The following is a 16,295-nucleotide window of genomic DNA, read 5'->3' on the forward strand; positions in this document are numbered from 1 at the left end:
TAATCATGTTTTAATAATTTTAATTTTAATTTTTGTATTTAACTTTTATGTATTGCCCTGTTCACCGCCCTGAGTCTCTTGAGAGAAGGGCGGTATATAAATTAAATTAATAAATAAATAATAAATTAATAAATAAACATTTCTCAGTCTGCTCCCAACTCCCAAATATCCCAGACTAGATAAATTCTGATAATGAGTATTTGCAGACAGCAGCATCTACAAGTAATCCATACTATATGCCCGAACCAACCCAGTGATGCACTCGACGTGATGTCCCGTTGCCTGGAGGTGGTCCGGGTTTGGATGGGGAGAAACAGGCTTCATCTCAATCCTGCCAAGACTGAGTGGCTGTACATACTGGCATCTCGGGTTAACCAGGTTGTTCCATCACTAATGATGGGGGGTGAGGTGTTACCCCCCGTCGATAGGGCTCGCAACTTGGGCGTCCTCTTGGATTCACGGCTCAATTTTGAAGACCATATAGGAGCCGTGACCAGGGGGGCTTTTGCCCAGCTTCATCTGGTGCGCCAGTTGCGGCCCTATCTGGACCGAGATGCCCTACGCACAGTCACCCATGCGCTCGTGACCTCCCAGCTAGACTACTGCAACGCTCTCTACATGGGGCTGCCCTTGAGGACCACGCAGAGGCTTCAACTGGTGCAGAATGCAGCTGCGTGAGTTGTTATGGGAGTTTCCCGATACTCCCGTGTAACACCTCTTCTCCGTGAGCTGCATTGGCTTCTGGTTGCCCTCCGGGTGAGATTCAAGGTGCTGGTAATGACCTATAAAGCTTTAAATGGCTTGGGTCCGGATTATCTAAGGGAACACCTGCTGCCGGCATCAACTTCCCATCGTCCTGTGCACTCCCACAGGGAGGACCTTCTCAGGGTGCCGGCGGTTAAGGAATGCCGGCGGGTGATCCCCAGGGGGAGGGCATTCTCTGTGGGCGCGCCTGCCCTTTGGAATGATTTACCGGTGGAACTTTGGACCGCCCCCGATCTGCGTTCATTTCGCTGGGATCTGAAAACCTGGTTTTTTGATCTATCAGGCCTGGACTGAAAGGGTTTTAGCTTTTAATATTGTTTTAATTGTTGGGCTTATGTAATTTAATCTATTTTAATTTATACTATTTTTATATTATATTTTATGCTGCCCTGTAAACCGCCCTGAGTCCTTCGGGAATAGGGCGGTATAAAAATTTAATTAAATAAAATAAAATAAATAAATAAATAAATAAATAAATAAAATGGCAATAGAGTGGACAAAATGATATTGCTTAAAGTAATAAAACAATAGAAAGAGAAGCCATACAAAAATCTTTGTAGCAGAAGCAGCACAACATCTTTAATGCATTAAGTTGGGTTTAAGAACCAGCAATACATGAAATACATTTCTTTCCCCCTTTAAATTGATTGGTAGTGTCCCATCACCACCATTATCCTCCCTTCCCTTTATACATGGTTTACTTGTCTACTGAACAACGTGTTGAATATTAGACCTTATGATCTTCCAGAATACTACAATACCAGTGTTTGTACAGTGTTTATCAGAAGTCTCAGCATTGCCTGAATTATGCCTTGTGAAGTGTTACATGGGCTGATGCATCCACACAAACAAGGTGTCCAATTTCTCCTTCAGCCATGAAAAGCAGTGTTGAGTGACTGGAGGAGAGGGGAGGTGAGCTGCCAATACAAGTTCAGCAGGTAGCAGACCTCAACTTCATTGTCATCATCAGATTATGCATGAGGTGACATAGATTTTATGCAAGCCAACCTTTGTGTCAAGAAAGGTGGAAATGTCTAATTTAAAACTGAAACAACTAATGGTGCATAACGGTGGCGGGGGTGGGTGTTAAAAATCTTCCCAATAGAAGAGCCTATTGGATTGAACTGAGGATGTGTTTATTTTGAATAATATATCTACAACACAGAGGGATGTGCGGTGTAATGTATTGGCCACAATTGCTGTTAATCACTTGCTTAATGTCTGATCACTTGCTGGAATCTCTGACCTAGATTTCTGTTATGTAACGGTTGCTGTTACTGAGCCAGACTTGCTGTCTCCAGGCTGATAATTAGTTTTTGGGCAGGAAAATTTTATTTTAAACCTATTGGTTGCTACCTAGAGGCAAACCTTATAAATAGCTGTGCAGCAGCCATTAGGGCTGCTTCTGTTCTGAGTTAAAATAAACTTGTTGCTGTTTCAACACTTCATCTCGCTTAATGCCTCAAGAACCGAATATTTAACATGCGGTGCATGAGATTTTGGACTGTACAGATCTCTCTGTGTTGTGTGTAGCAGTGTATGCAGTTCCTGAAATTATAAGCTGCTCTGGTTTTCGTTGCTCCAAATGTTGTTTGTCCTTAATGAAGGAAAGAAAAGAAACAGGATGTCTCTGATGTGTCCTAAAGACACGGGCTCTACAGGATCTCTACCTTCCTAAATTCAGCTAAGTTGGTTTCAAAAGCATAGCTGAACTTTCACATCCACAATGGAAGGCAAGCTAAGAAACTATTCACTTTCTTCCCATCACCATTCTATGCAACTGGAGAAGATACGGCTTCCCTTATTCTTATACTTATTCCACTTCTTCATGGTATTGACCAACCAGCCTACGTTCAAAGTGGCAGATAGACTTCCTTTTCTCCCCTGTTCTGTCAGAGAAGAAGAAGGTTGAAGGTTGCTATTTGGCCAAGTCTCCATGTTCCCTGGAACCACAGTTAAATGCCTCCAAGATTGTAGCAGTACCCTGAGATTCATCAGTGAAAATGTTCTAAGCATTTCATTATACTTTTTTCCCCCTGAAAACTTGCCTCTTGGCGGCTTTTTTTTAAAAAATTCAGCATAACATAGTGTGTGTCAAGTGTGTGTTACAGAGCAATACAATCACAACTGAGTTGGGGGAAAATAGAACAGTGCAGAAAACAATGCAATGATCCTCTAAATTCGGCAGATACCTGAGTTAACAGATGATAACCTTTTTCAAAGAAAAGGAAGAAGACAGCCAACTTCAATACAGAGGCCTTCACTATTGTATAGTGTACATACAATCATATATATTATTAAGAGGAACCATGCAGCTTCCTTCATTCTGCAGAATATTTTTTAATGTTTGGAATGTTTGATGGAGAAATATAGTATCTCAAAACAGGATGTATAAAAGTCTTCTTAACAGATTCTTTTTCAGGGAAATTTTGCTATGAATCTGTGGGTGGGTTGATGAGGGGAAAAAGAGAATTTCTAACATTTTCTTCAGGTATAGCATTTGGAAACAATCTAAACTCTCCAACAGCAATGTTTCCTTGGAGAAAGCAGAGAATTTGAGTTCCCAAGTCTGAATAACTTTCCCTTTTTTGTATGTGTTGGACTAGACCTCCATTAATTTTCAACATCCTACTTTAAATAAAGATCAGTTAACATTCAGTTACCTCTGTCAGTCCTATATCTCTTATATATAACTTGATCATATATTATTTGATGACATGAAAATTTAAAAATAAATATTTTGTGTCTTATCATCCCTAATTTATGGCCACAGTTCTAAAACTTACTGCATATCACTTCATTTTCAGTTCTGATCTTTTACCAGCTCTTTGTTTTCCATAAAATATTGCACTAACATTTGAAATTTCTGATCCAGTAAGTATGGATTTTCATACTGAAAGGTGGTTTTGTCTTTGAAGAGGACTAAGGAAGAATGCAAGTGTTATGAAAGATTTGCTTTGCTTTGTTCCACTTGCAAAGGAAATTCTTCTTTATAATCAATAGATGTGGGAGACAGTGTAGGCATGGGAACTGAGATTTCTGCTTTATTTATATTGCAAGATAGTGAAGATGTCTCATTTCGTTGCTCATAATTGACGTCTTTAAACTCCGCTAACAAAAGAGGCTCTTGATGTGTAGCTAGTGGCATTTTACCTTCTTTATGTTTTGTGCTGTCTTCATCAAATGGATTATCCAGATTTTTTTGCAAATTGTGGTCATTATCCACATGCACATTATGGTTCTTTTGAGGATCCACGTTTCTATTTAGATATAAGCTTCCATTTTCAGAAGAACTTGGAATGCTGGATGTATTAGAGATAATGGCCACCTTGACAATATTTTTATGCAGTGCATTGGATTTGTTATTGTCCCATTCATCCCCAGATTGTGCTGCTTCCTCTTTCAGACCTGGTGAGTCCAATGGTACATTTGGAATCAACTCACTGTTGCTTTCTGTTTTAAAATCTGGCCTCAGTTGTTGTGTTAAGGTTTCATCTTCCTCTCCGGTGTTAATTTGTAGCTCTTCTTTCAGGGTTTGACAGTCAGGCAACATACTACTCAAATGAACTGGCGAGATGAGTCTATCTGTTTTCTTTTTTGAGATAATTTGGTGTTCATTCGATGGTGGTATTTCCACTACATTTTGAGACTCGGTACTGGATAGATTTTCTTGCACAAATTCAGATTGACTAACCTTTTCCTGCCCTTCCAGTTCATCTTTCTTGGTGAAATTTCCATTCTGCCCTTTTAAAAGTTCGTCTCTGAATTGATCTGTACTCACACTATGCATTTTATTTTCCATTATTTGCTGAGAGTGCATGTAATCTCCATTGCTGGGTTTCTGAACGTCAAGGCCGTCTGCTTGGCTAAAAGGAGCTGAAGAAAGGCAATAGTGTTTTTCTTTTGATTTCTTTTGTGGAATATTCTGATGAAAGGACAAGACTTCAGCATCTGAAGTGCCCCTCTTAAGCTTTTTAGAACTCAATGATGTAGAAATATGATTTGTTTTATTTGGTGCAATATTTGGTGAGTGGCCAGATGGAGGGGAGATAATGGGAACTGTCCTTCTTGAAGTTCTATTTGCTGAGAATGTAGGTGAAGTAGTTGGAGGTTTTAAATGCTTGTTTGATGAGGAAGCCTTGCCAATATTCAAGGCAGGTATACTGTGAGAAGAAGCAGAAGTGGCTATTTCTCCATCCTTGCCATTTTCTTCAGGCACTTCCTCCACTCCTGCTTTATTGTCAATGCCATCTTTGCCATTTTCTAACCTCTCTTGAGCTGAATATTCTGAACTCTTTTTTCTTTTCTTCTTCTTCTTCTTCTCTTCCATCTGGGAAGTAGGTAGCAATCTCAAAGGTTGAGAGGTTGAGGGTTGCTCTAAGCTTTTTTGATGAAGAAGTTCTTTCGGCTGGATTTTCCCTTTCCTAAAAAGATGTAAATTTAATTGTACAGTTAATGAATTTGGGCTTTTCGTGTTTATTTTATACCTTTGAATCAGTTCATTCTCTTTTTCCCTAGGAGGACCCACAAGAGGGGAAGAAGATAGTTGCCTTTCTTTAATTTCTGCTTCTGAATCACCAAGCAATTTTGCCCAAGTAGGAGATTGGTTTCCTTGAATCTGCTCGTGCCATTGTTTGTTCTGAGGAAATCTTTTTCCACTTAAACCACCGGTTGTCACATTTGCCCTCTTTACGGTTGCGAGTTCAGGTATGTAAAAACTAACCCGCTTGGGCTTCTTAGTTTTCTTGACTGCTGGTGATAATGGTATATTTCCAATATTCATACAGCAGCCAGCTGATCTTGTGCCCTTATCTTCACTCTGCTCTGCCTCCAATCTTAGGATTTTGCCGTGGTTCTCTTCCGTTACTTTTGGGCAATCTTGATTTTTATCACAGTGTATGTGTTTAGAGATAAGGAAGTGGTCGAGCTGGGGAGAAATGTTTCTGCTCTTTGCTAAGAATTCATATTGTGATGGATGGTGTTCTAATGCTGCTCGCACACAGTGTTCCTTGGACTCTTCTAGTGTATCTGTTGCTGGTGACAAGGCCGTAATTAGATGCCTTTGTTTGTAAGGCTTGAAGCAGTCATCATACTCAGTTTGAGAAAGAGACTGACACAATTCATTTGCTAAATGTTCCCCGAGCTTCTCCTGTACCAAAGCACAGACAGGCCTTGAACGTCCTCCTTGCTGTTTGTCACTTCTGATTCCTGCTAAATAGCAAATGTTGAAACTTAACACATGTAGAGGGAGTTTTCATACACTGGTTAAGCAGATGTTTGGAACACCTTCGCCAATGATGCCCGCCCCCCACAAAAATATCTTCTCTGGAACAACTGGCTCATTTCTCTCTTCCTCTGCAAAATATAGTCATCTCAAAAAGTGCTGTCTTACACATTCATTCAAAGGGAACAGTTCTTTAACATCTGAAGTGAATGCTTGGAATTTTTTAAAAAAATTGACCTTGACCAGAAGTAATTAACATGTATAGCAGGGTTCCCCAACCCCAGCCCACAGCCCACTACTAAACCTTGAGCCTTTTGGAACTGGGCCGCAGAAGTGGCAGCCAAATGTGTGCACTCATGCACATCCCACTCATACACACATCCCCACTTGTGCGAGCAACAGGCAACGAGGGCACATGTGCTTTATTTGCATGAGCAGCAAGCGAGGTCCCCACCACTCAAACAAATGGAGCTGTGCACACTTGCACATGCTTGCCCCCCATGTGTGCGGAACCATCCCCTCTCCCCCTCCTGCCTGTCCGCAAAGCTGAAAAGGTTGGGGAACTCTGATGTATAGGTTATGTAAGATAACAATATGGTAACTTCTGGATATGAAAGATGTACCTTGTTCGTTGTTATTCATTGAGTATTATGATGGCCAAAGTCAAACAAGCATCTGAACTCTCTGTTCTCCACTCCATTCTCCTACCCATCATATATTTTGCTTCTCTTGTATATATCCGAGCATTTTCCCTCCCTCTCTCTTTCTTACTTCAATCAACCATGTCCAATTTTTCACTGTTCCCTTCTTACACCAATTACTGCCAGTGATTTATTGGGTTTTGTCCTTCCCATTCAGTCATTATTTATTTATTTTATTAAATTTGTTTGCCACCCATTTCATCGCAAAGCAATTCAATTATCAATCATCACCTTCATTGGTGTGACTGAGAGCTATTACTGCAACTGAATGTGCCTTTCTTTCTTCCTCTGATCTCATCTCAAACTTTCTATGCCAGGAATCCACCCTCTTCATCAAACTATCACTACCTTTGTGGTATTGTTATCAGAGATCCAAACTCAAAGTAAATGGCTGAATTGGTACATTATATGTTTTTACTATATTCCTCATCTCTGTAGTAAACTTCATTTTATATCTGTGTAGCTACTAACCATGTATTTAGTCCCACACATCAAAATCATTGTTCTGTTGCATGTAGGGTATATTGGCATGGGAGTTAATTACTTTTCCGATTAACTTCTCTTGTTCTCTTGTTCAAATATTCTTGGATCCAGGATCCATAGACTCCACTTTCATTTCTATGTTACTATATGTTATGTCTAGGATATCAACTAGAACAATATTCAGTGAAGAGTTTTGTTTTGTTTTGTTTCATTTTCTCCCTCTGGAAGACTACTTACCTTGATTGAAATTTGAATCATCTTTTAATCTTGCGTTTAATGAATCTTCCACAATTTGCCCAGAGTTTTCTGAATGTTGAGTTCTTCGGAAATATTTTTGGAGTGGTAACTCTGTTTTATTAGGTACTTCTATATTCTGGGAAGCTTTTTGAGGAAAAGATTGAAGCAGTTTACATTTATAGCATAAGAAATGCTTGTTTTTCATTAGTTCACTCTTACTTTGAATGCTTCCAAATGGGATTTTTAGGCCTGTGCACTTACACTCTGGCTTTATTGTTTCTTGATAACTATTTTTCCGTAAATGTGGCATTTCCTCAGCAGCACCCAACCTCGACATAACTTTTATTTCATTTTCCCAAGTTAAGTGGCAGTTACAGTGTCCCTTAGTGAGGTAATTTCTTGGCTCATGATCACAATGAGATCCATCTAGGACTCGACAACAGCAATTTTCTGATGGGTGTCCATTTGCTTTGCCAGGCTGAAGTTTCCTGTTAAAGAAGGCTAAAGCTAGCCAAGTGAGACCAGCACCTCCTGTAACAAATGGAAAGTTTATCAAAGTTTTACAGTAAGATAAGTAAAAATGTTCTCAATAGACATTGAAATACAGCTGTAATAAAACAACATAACTAATTTGATTATCCTGCAATATGAGATTATTGTATGTAGCAGAAGAGGAGAGTTGCATAGGAAGCCAATTAAATCCCATCATATTTTTACTTCTATATATGTCAATGATTTTGCATAGAATATTTTTCAAGAATTAAATGAAATCTATAAACTACTTGGCAAGGGAACAGTCCCCCACCCTGCTAATTTTATACAACTTTTTTTAAGCATTCCAATTAATTTGAACTCATCTATAGGTTCCAATAATGTACAAGTAAGATTGTGAAGTAAATAATGTAAGCAAAAAAAGAGAAAAACCCAGGATGAATTTAAATGTCTATGGAACTTCAGGTTTTTTATGAATTTAGATGGTTTGTTATTTTAAATAGAGCTACTAAACGATCAATTTTATTTGACTCCAGAAGGGAGAAAAATATCATTTATTAATTCATTCAGCATCCTCAGAGCATTTTTTTTATCTTGGCCATCTCTCTTCCACACATGACGTGTGCTTAATATTTCTTAGTTTGTGAAATGAAATAAGATCAGAGCCTAAGATGGTATGGCTTCAGGCAATGATATAGCTTCAGGCAAGCATTTCAATTCCAAAATATAGATATTTTTTAGAAGTTTTTTTTTAAGGACAGAGATTGTTGTATTGTCAGCTGAGCAGTGCTGAGGGTCATATCAAAGAAGCAACTTATCCACCATTCGAAAAGAAGGAAATATATCCTATATCAGGTACAGGAGAGGGCACTGCTCAATAAGCATATGAGAGTCGGTTCCTGTGTAGCATGTTGGAAACCAACAGTTGCAAATATCTTGTTCAGGCAAGTAGGCTACATGAATACTGTAATGTGAACAGCGTAACACAAGATCAGAGTGTGAACTCTCCTGTTCAGCTTATGAAATGAGAAATTGTAACTCAGAAGAGCAGCAGAACAAATGCACTGGGTTGACTTCATCAAATAACACACACACACACACATATATACATACATATATACATATATATGTATATATATATTTAAACACATATACATACATATACATATATATATACATATATACATATATACATATATACATATATACATCATATATACATATATACATACATACATATATACATATATACATATATACATACATACATACATATATACATATACATATACATATACATATATATGGGCTCCCGACAAAACTTTAAGAATAATTAATTTGCATGGAGCTTTTTCAGTGGACATTTGGAAACCTCTTAAATTAAACTGCACTAGTAGGACATAAATACTCCTTACAAAGGGAACACAGAAATATTGGATGGGAGAGAAACTACACAGAATAAACCAATACTGGCTGCAGACAGCTTGTAGCCTCAGCAGCAGTGACTAGGGGGAGGGGGAAGGTCTCCAAAATGTCAAAATAGCAAGGCTGCCTTTGCAGTCAAAGGCAAAAGCTATCTCCCTATGGGCCTCCTAGGTTTTCTTGGACAATACAATTATAGCCAGTTGCAGCAGGGTGCTTTTTTTACAAGTATCTCTACACGTCCACAAAAAAACAAACATAATTTAGAACACTGTGTGGGAAAGGGAACTCTAGAAATGGCAGGTAGTTTCCTTGCAAATTCATGTTACGAGATTAATTATTCCCTCCAACCCTGAACCACCATTTCCGGAATGGGCAAGTCCTCTCATCAAAATTCCCTACATCAGGCATGTCAAACTGCCGGCCCGCAAGCTGGATGCACCATGCCGAAACCAGGCCCACCCCATTGACGGCAATGGGGGAAAAGTCGCGATACATCACACGACGTCACGTAACGTCACGAGTTTGACATGCCTGCCGTAAATAGAAAAAGATTGTGCAAAGGTTGCTTTGGCTTTTGGCAGTTGTGGTCACAACACATCTGGATGAAAATCAGGTTAGGGATGATTGATCATGATTGTTGTTATGTCATACTGTATGACTCAGATTCTATGTCTCTCTCTGTAACTTTATTTCATAAACAGTGAGGAATGCCAATATAAACATAAAACAAACTAGGGACTGACCAAGCAACACCTTATTAAGAGATTCATTACCTACAAAGGAGAAGAGCGCTACCAATACAACGTCTCGTCCATATTTCTTTCTTCCTTTTTTAACAATTCTGGATGGTTGTTTCAGTGAAGACTTGCAGTTGATCTTTGTGAGTTGAAGCATATTTGTTACTGATGGGTTTTCAGAAGCTGTGCAGTTCATGTTTTCAGGATTTCTGAGTATTTTTGATGAATTCACATATTGTCTTAGAAAGGAAGCTAAATCATAAAGTTTGCATGTGCAGTTCCACCAATTCTGGTCCAAGCTAAGAAGTTTTAATTGACCAAGTGGAGAAAATGTGTCAGGGATAAGAGCTAGCCTGTTTTTAGAAAGGTCTATTTCTATCAGTTGAGGCAGGCCATGGAAGGCTCTCTTTTCAATAGAATTAATGAAATTGCTTGATAAATCCAGGATTCTGAGGTTGCCAAGATTTGCCATCTCAAAGCTGTCAGCATTGATGCTGGTAAGCTGATTTCCATTTAAATGGAGTCTAATAAGAGCCTTCGTGTTCTTGAACCAGGTGCCATGAATGGTACTTAAAACATTGTTGCTTAGCACCAGCACCTGAAGCTTCTGAAGTTCATGAAATGTGCTGTATGTGATAGAAAAGCTTGGTATTTGGTTCTGGTCAAGCAATAAAGTCTCCAGTGTTCTAAGTCCAAGGAAGGCATCATCATTAATTGCTTTAATCCCATTAGTACTGAGGCTTAGGAAAGTTGTGTTAAGTAGGAAGGAGAGGTTAAACCCTTCTACTGAACTGATACTTCCATCAGTAATAATCAAAGCCTGAGTAGATACAGGAGCAGCTGCGACAAAAGAAGAGAAGCATAGTTATATTTCTATATATCTACACATTTGTAATTCACATCCTCTGCTTTAATACTAGTCATTTCTTGCAAGTTAAAGGAAGTCAAGGAAATGGTAATAGCAGAACTGAGAAGTAAAGAAATATGGAATTTGAGATTTAGGTCAGGTTTGGAATAACTTATGAGTAAATACCTACTTTACCATATACAAACGAGCAAAATAGTCAAATATGTTACTATCAACATTCAGCATGCTAGTATGCCATAATTATAAAAATGCTGTGTGTTTTAGAACATGGTATTTCTAGGCCTTATACCTTTTTGGAAATGTAGTATAAAAATGTAAAAAGTACCCAGAATTAAAGGATTAATAAAATGAAGTCCAAAATTTGTATTTGCTATGTAATCTGAACAGTTTATGGAGGCCAATAAAACACAGTAAAATAGATTACATAAATAATAAATTTTTCAAATCAAATAACCATTTTATAACTCCTTTTCACATTATTTTAAAAAGGAAAAATGCAAGGTAATTTTTAGTTATCCTCAACTCATGGGTAGAAAAAATGACATTGAGACAACTATGAAAGCTGTTCAAATGATGAATGAAAGATTATTTATAATGTACCCAAATCAACAAGAAGGAACAATAGGTTTCAGTGAATATTTGAAAGGACATTACTGAAATAAATAATACTGATGAAATGACATTATAGAGGGGCCTTGATCACAAAGTAAGAGCCTTGCTAAATAATAAAATTTTATATTCAGTGTGTTTGGAATTGCCATTTGAATTTCAACTATTTGCAGAAAAGCAGTGTTTTAATCTATGTTAAGAAGTGCTGGCATAGAACTAGTTGAAATTAGAATATATTTTCAGTTTTACAGCCTCATACCAAAATATGTTTGCATCAGGAATGAGAGTTCTGATGTGTAGATGTTAGAAAAGTGGATTTTCTTTTCATAAATAATGTTTCCACTATCCAGTTATTGAGACAGATGTCTAAAATCAGGATATTGTACAGGCGTATTTCTTGTTAATGATTTTACTGTGCATCTAACATTACTGGCAGAGCATTTGAGAACATATTCTGGATGGATATCCATTATGAGTTTCCCATTTCCCCTTAAGGTGGGATTATAATTGACCTTACAGTATTTTATAGAAAGGGGTAAGTGATGACTTTTATTCTTTCTTGTATCTTTGGTTTATACAACCTATTACAAGCAGAAAGGTATTATGGACATAATATCTAGAATGTCTTATGATCTTTCAGTTTGGCTGTGGAACAAATTTGGCTAAGGCCTTTGTTGCCTTCATGAGTTGATTACACAGTTCTAGACTTTCCTATAAATAAATGGCAGGCCCAAAAAGAGCATAGCTATCTGGGATAATAACGCCTTCATGCAGGAAGATATATTTTCATACCCATGGGAGAATGTTGTAATAAAATAGCCCTCAACATTACCATAAAACATCCAGGGCAGACAAATATGATGGCTAGAATAGACCAATTTCTTAATCAGTGTGGTCTCACTCTTCTATACCAATGGCAACTCTTCATTTGACCTCTCTAGGCTGAATAACACGATCAATCTCCTTTCCTTTCAGGATTGAGCCACCACCAGTCCTCTTTCGGCTTCCTAGTTGTTCAGACCCTGCCTTAGATTCATCAAAACCTTCATGCAACATTCATTCTTTAGCCATGTATTCATAATTTTTTTCACTGCATTTCGACTTGACCTATTTGTTCAGAAAACAGAAAGCCATCTGTTCCACCAGGCATCACAATTTATTTCATTGTTTATTACAATCATTTGGTGGAGGGGGTGACAGGCCCCACTATTTTTTTAAAAATCCCCCTTTTCTTGTGGATGTGAGAAACCATTGGTGCTTTCATTCAAGCAGAGGACAAGCAGGCACCATACAAGCTTCCCACATGCTGTTTGATGACCCCCATCTCGATCCTGACCTAAAGCTCTCAAGTATTCCCAGAGCCTCCTCTCCTGTGTAGAAATGGCATTTGAGCTCCCCCACCAATTCACTGCTGCTAATGTTTATCTGTGCTGGGAGGCCATGTGCTGTTTTCCCCTTCACAATGTGGATTTTATTTATCTCAGGTAAAAAGTAATAAACTTGACGGAGGGCGAGGCATGCTGTTTGCTTATTGATGCCTTGAAGGATTTCCCCTGGGTTTCTCATTAATGCATTAGAGAATGGTTACTTGCTGGGATGTGTATTGCTTTCAATCATGTCCTCTGGAGGATAGATTAGCCGAGTTTTAGCCTGCGTATCACGCAAGCGCAAGCATGATGGATGGATGACTAGAGTGCTACTGTTGAATGAGTAACCATTTTAGCAAGCCGAACAGTGGTTTTTACAGTGAGTTAACAGCACTGTTTTTTGTGATGTCCCTTTATCATACAACCAAGTTTGGACTCTAAAATCTACAGAAGCATGAAGGAAACTTGGAGTAAAACTAAGCCTCTCTTACAACTGCCAATTGTTTCTTAGAACAGATAAGGTGATCCTCTTTTCCACAATCCAAGTATTACAGGATTTAAAGAAACAGAATTCTTTAATACTATAGAAGTATTAGCAGAATACCTGGCCCACCTGAAAATGAAAATAATTTGATTGATTGCTGATGCAAGGCCTTGAATTCCAGCATGTTGATGAATTAGGCTGCAACATTTGATTACAGTATTTGTTAGATGAGTGGTGTTACCTAATATAATATACAGTCCAGCCCTAAAGCTTGAAGCAAAGCCTTTAGAAAAAAGACTAATTAACTAACAGCTATTAGTTATTACTGTATCGGTTGGAAACATGAAGAAGAGGCCTTCATCTTGCAGTGGATAGACAATGGCTAAAATGATGGTGATGAGTTATTACTAGTTAACTATTATTTGTGACAAAAGCATTGTATAAGAAATCAGACTACATAAGAAACCAAGCTACACAATACAGCTGGTTGTTCATTTAAACAAGCCCTCCAAAATTATCCACAAATGTGACAAATACTGTCTCAGTACTATAGTCTGGCCTGAATCCTGATTAAAAAATGGTCCAGATAATCCATTTCATCCAAGGCCATCTGTAGCTCACCACCCTCTTGATCTAGTGCAGACATGTCAAACACGTGACGCACATGACATTGCATGACATATCGGAACTGTTTCCCCATTACCGGCAATGAGGTGGGCGCAGTTTCCTCATGACGTGATAGTTTGACACCCCTGATCTAGTGATTATATGAATTCTTTTGCGGCCAAGTATAATACACCTACCCATCCAACAACTTGTGAAACAGAACTTGGAAGTAGTAAAAGGACACACAGGAGCAAAGCCTCCAAGGAGATTGCATGCTGGTGAAATGAAACAATTCTAACAAGAAGCCAAAAGTCCTGGGTTAAAGATGGGATATTAAAGTCCTTAATTAAAGATGGGAAGGGACTCGGTGGCTCAGTGGGTTAGGATGCTGAGCTTGTCGATCAGATGACTGGCAGTTTGGCGGATCGAATCCTGAGTGCCGCGTAACAGAGTGAGCGCCTGTTACTCATCCCAGCTTCTGCCACCCTAGCAGTTCGAAAGCACGTAAAAATGCAAGTAGAAAAATAGGGACCACTACGGTGGGAAGGTAACAGCGTTCTGTGCGCCTTTGGCATCTAGTCATGCCGGCCACATGACCACGGAGACGTCCTCGGACAAACGCTGGCTCTTTGGCTTTGAAACGGAGTTGAGCACCGGCCCCTAGAGTTGGAAACGACTAGCACGCATGTGTGGGGGAACCTTTACCTTTATTAAAGATGGGATAGTGTGTGTGTGTGTGTGTGTGTGTGTGTGTGTGTTATTAAAGATGGGATAAAGAAAACTAAGAAACTAAGTTGGCAGGGCTGGGAGTGTAGAGTCTGTTTACATTTTGTGCATATACACCTATTTGTTATAGTGTTGGTGTTTTTTTTAAAGTGGAATGAATCACTCCTCTTACAGCATATTCTTCTCCCTTTTGCCATGTCTTCCTTTCATATTATCTGGTACGTCTGTTTCATATTTTATTGTTATCTATTCTATTTAATGTCTCACCTTTCATTCTGACCTAGCCTTGCTCTGTGGTCACAATAGCATTTTCCATCTTGCAATTGTTCTTAGTCTTGAACCATATTTCTAAATCTAATATTTTGTTCAGCACAGTTGTACAAGATGCTGTTCACTTTTGCAGACATATATATGTTCTGCTGTGAAAGGTGCACACAATTGTTGGGGGGTTAGGGATGTCAATTCATGTTAATGTTGACTCCAGTAATAGCCTAGACATGTCCCTATAGTTTTCTTGACAATATTTTTTGCAATGGTTTGCCATTGTCTGCTTCTTAGGGCTGAGAGAAAGAGAGTATGTGTGTGACTGGTCACTCAGCTGGTTTTTGTGCCTTTGAGGGGACTAGAATTTATTTATTTTTTATTTTAATTCCATTTATATCCCGCCCTTCTCCGAAGACTCAGGGCGGCTTACAAGCTTAGCAGTAGCCTTCATTCTATGTATATGCCTGCTTATTAGGGCTTTCATACACCCCCCAAGCGGCATTATTACAAAGTCAGCTTAATTGCCCCCAACAATCTGGGTCCTCATTTTACCTACCTCGGAAGGATGGAAGGCTGAGTCAACCTTGAGCCTGGTGGGATGCGAACCTGCACTAATTGCAGGCAGCTGGTGTTACTTAAGAATTCATGCTGTTCCAGTTTCTAGCTGGGTGCTTTAACTATTAGAACAAATTGGCTGTACTATTTAGCTATTGAGTGTAGTCTAGAAGTTATTCTCATCCATACTCAGAAAGTTTTCTAGAAATCTCTGATTTTATGTAGCAATCCTGGAGGGGGAAAAAAGCAATAACAATTTTGCATGCTTCTTGGCATGACCAATCAAAATGATATAGAATACTTTTAACGTTGCTTTGAATTGCCTTTCAAGCACAATCTTGAATGAGAACTCACAAGTGTTAAGAGCAGGTACAGAAAATTTTTACATTATTCCCTGGAAACCAGTGACTTTCACACAGCTTTCAATTACAGTGTGGTTTAATTAAACTGGTATCAATTCTTCCACGTACAACTCTCAAAGTCAGGGAATTCATCTTAGAAAGTGGAAATTTAATTTGTATTGATTTTGATTAGTGCTTAAAATCATTGGGTCCTTCCATCTTCACAGCCAAATTAGCTTTTCATTAAGACTAAAGCAAACACAATGGTGGCCATGGGTAAGGCCTTGTCTTCTATAAGTGTTCCTTGAATGCTCAACATGCTTAAAGGAGATTTGTTTCTATTTCAAGAAATTAACACGCCAATGGCCCCCTACGCCATTGATTACTGCCATGCTAATTCTACAGATGTAT

The 16,295-nt window shown here is 38.6% G+C and overlaps 2 protein-coding genes across 2 annotated transcripts in view; one reads left to right on the forward strand and one right to left on the reverse strand.

The window, feature by feature from the left end:
• The window catches only part of LOC310639069 (serine/threonine-protein kinase TNNI3K), a gene marked incomplete at both ends in the record, with an annotated part of 213,262 nt that overhangs the window by 156,390 nt on the left and 40,577 nt on the right, over nt 1-16,295 (forward strand). The window lies entirely within an intron of this gene.
• LRRC53 (leucine rich repeat containing 53) lies at nt 3,707-14,092 on the reverse strand (the record flags this gene model as incomplete). The annotated part of the gene is made up of 5 exons (XM_083358144.1): nt 3,707-5,973; nt 7,411-7,554; nt 7,672-7,941; nt 10,101-10,904; nt 14,014-14,092. The coding sequence occupies 5 exons, from the start codon at nt 14,090-14,092 to the stop codon at nt 3,707-3,709; spliced, it is 3,564 nt and encodes a 1,187-aa protein (XP_083214270.1).

The sequence above is a fragment of the Vipera ursinii genome (genome assembly GCF_947247035.1).
Source record: "Vipera ursinii genome assembly, chromosome: 3".
NCBI lineage: Eukaryota > Metazoa > Chordata > Lepidosauria > Squamata > Viperidae > Vipera > Vipera ursinii.